The sequence below is a fragment of the Propithecus coquereli genome, unplaced genomic scaffold (genome assembly GCF_000956105.1).
Source record: "Propithecus coquereli isolate 6110/MARCELLA unplaced genomic scaffold, Pcoq_1.0 Scaffold205, whole genome shotgun sequence".
Taxonomy (NCBI): Eukaryota; Metazoa; Chordata; class Mammalia; order Primates; family Indriidae; genus Propithecus; species Propithecus coquereli.
The window spans coordinates 4808728-4810187 of NW_012145523.1; the positions used below are offsets into that span (position 1 = coordinate 4808728).

The 1460-nt window shown below is 30.2% G+C and overlaps 1 protein-coding gene across 1 annotated transcript in view; it reads right to left on the minus strand.

Annotated features, from left to right (window-relative positions):
• Positions 1–1460, minus strand: part of SUPT20H (suppressor of Ty 20 homolog (S. cerevisiae)) — a 66580-nt gene that overhangs the window by 42150 nt on the left and 22970 nt on the right. Inside the window, exons 6-7 of the mRNA XM_012644048.1 lie at positions 1140–1269; positions 31–141 (exon numbers count right to left, since the gene is read on the minus strand). Coding sequence (XP_012499502.1) covers positions 31–141; positions 1140–1269 — 241 coding nt within the window. The remainder of the gene's footprint in view (positions 1–30; positions 142–1139; positions 1270–1460) is intronic.

Here is a 1460-nt window from a genome sequence, read left to right on the forward strand (position 1 = left end):
GGCCTGTAAGGACATTTTAAAGAGAAAAATTTTGTACCTGAGATTTTTCTAAGAGATCAACCAAAATAGGAGGTAATTCTTCTGCATCCAGGTATTCAAGCAATTCCCCTTCTTCATAAGGCAGTCGAATGGTCTCAGAATCTTAATTTTAAAACATAAAGTTTAAAAAAAGATAAGACTAACTGAAAAGCTTAGCTGTATAATTTACATGACTCTTCATAAAAAATATATTAAAACCAAAAGGCTCTCCTAATGTCCTTCTTTATCTAAGTCTTACAAATGAATCACATTATATATTGCTAAATGACTTAAATGTATAAAATTGTAAATAAGAGAGTGAAAAAATCCTAACATATATAGAAAAACATGTGGCATAACATCACAATCCAAATCACAGCCAGAAGCAAAATAATCAGAATATGATATAATAAAATTCCAGTATCAAAGTAACTAAAGGTTTGTTGAAGACTGATTAATCTGGATATCAGAGTGATAATTTAGTACCTCATCTGAAAAATGGTCGCTTTTAGAACAAAATTCTCTTGGTGTTAACACTTTACAATTAATTATCAACATAAGAAAAAGCTCTTAACTAGGAGCGTTCCTTGTAGAATTCATATTATATCAAAGTTTTAGATGCCTCTTTAGTGAAATCTGAGTATATTTTAAGACTCTATTTACATTAATAGAAATACTTTTAATATACAAAAGTTACTCAAAAGGCAGTGAGTGTGCTTAATTTTGAAGGTTTCAGACTCAGAGTGTATTTAAAATGCAGAAGGAAAAACATACCTTAAAATACCTTATACTATCTTAAAAAATAAACAGCAATAGAATGAAAGGAAATTTTAACAATCACTTAAAAGTTATACCTTTCATAATTTAACTTCAAAGACATATCAATTAGAATACTTTTCAAATGCATGTTCAGGAAGGATAACCGTATTAGTGATAATTTCTAATATTCTAATAAAATATATCATAAAGAGGAAAATTTGGGATCAAAATCTGCTTTTACTGCCAAGTCATCTTTAATCCAAAGGACAAACAGTTTAACAGGCTAAAAAACTACTTTTAAAAAACAGAACATCCTGCCTGGCAGAGGTATTTTGTGACAGTTGTATTTTGGAGGGTCTTACCTGATCCATTTTTTCCCCTGAGCATCAGAGAATATCCCTCATTTCCTGGGTATAGATTGACCACTAAACATGACAAATTCTCTTGCATAACAAGCTTCTCTAACAAGTTCACATTTCTTCTTAATTTCTGCTTTAAAAAGAGTCAGAGCTCATGAAAATAATCCAGTATAACCTTAACAACGCTATGATTTAACAAAATCAGACCTGAATTAATGTTTTGGTGCTCCTCCTACATTATATTCCTGAATATATGGGAAGGTTCAGAAAACTATAGCCACTATGTATGAGGCAAAGACATAAAGTGTAACCATAATGTTTGTA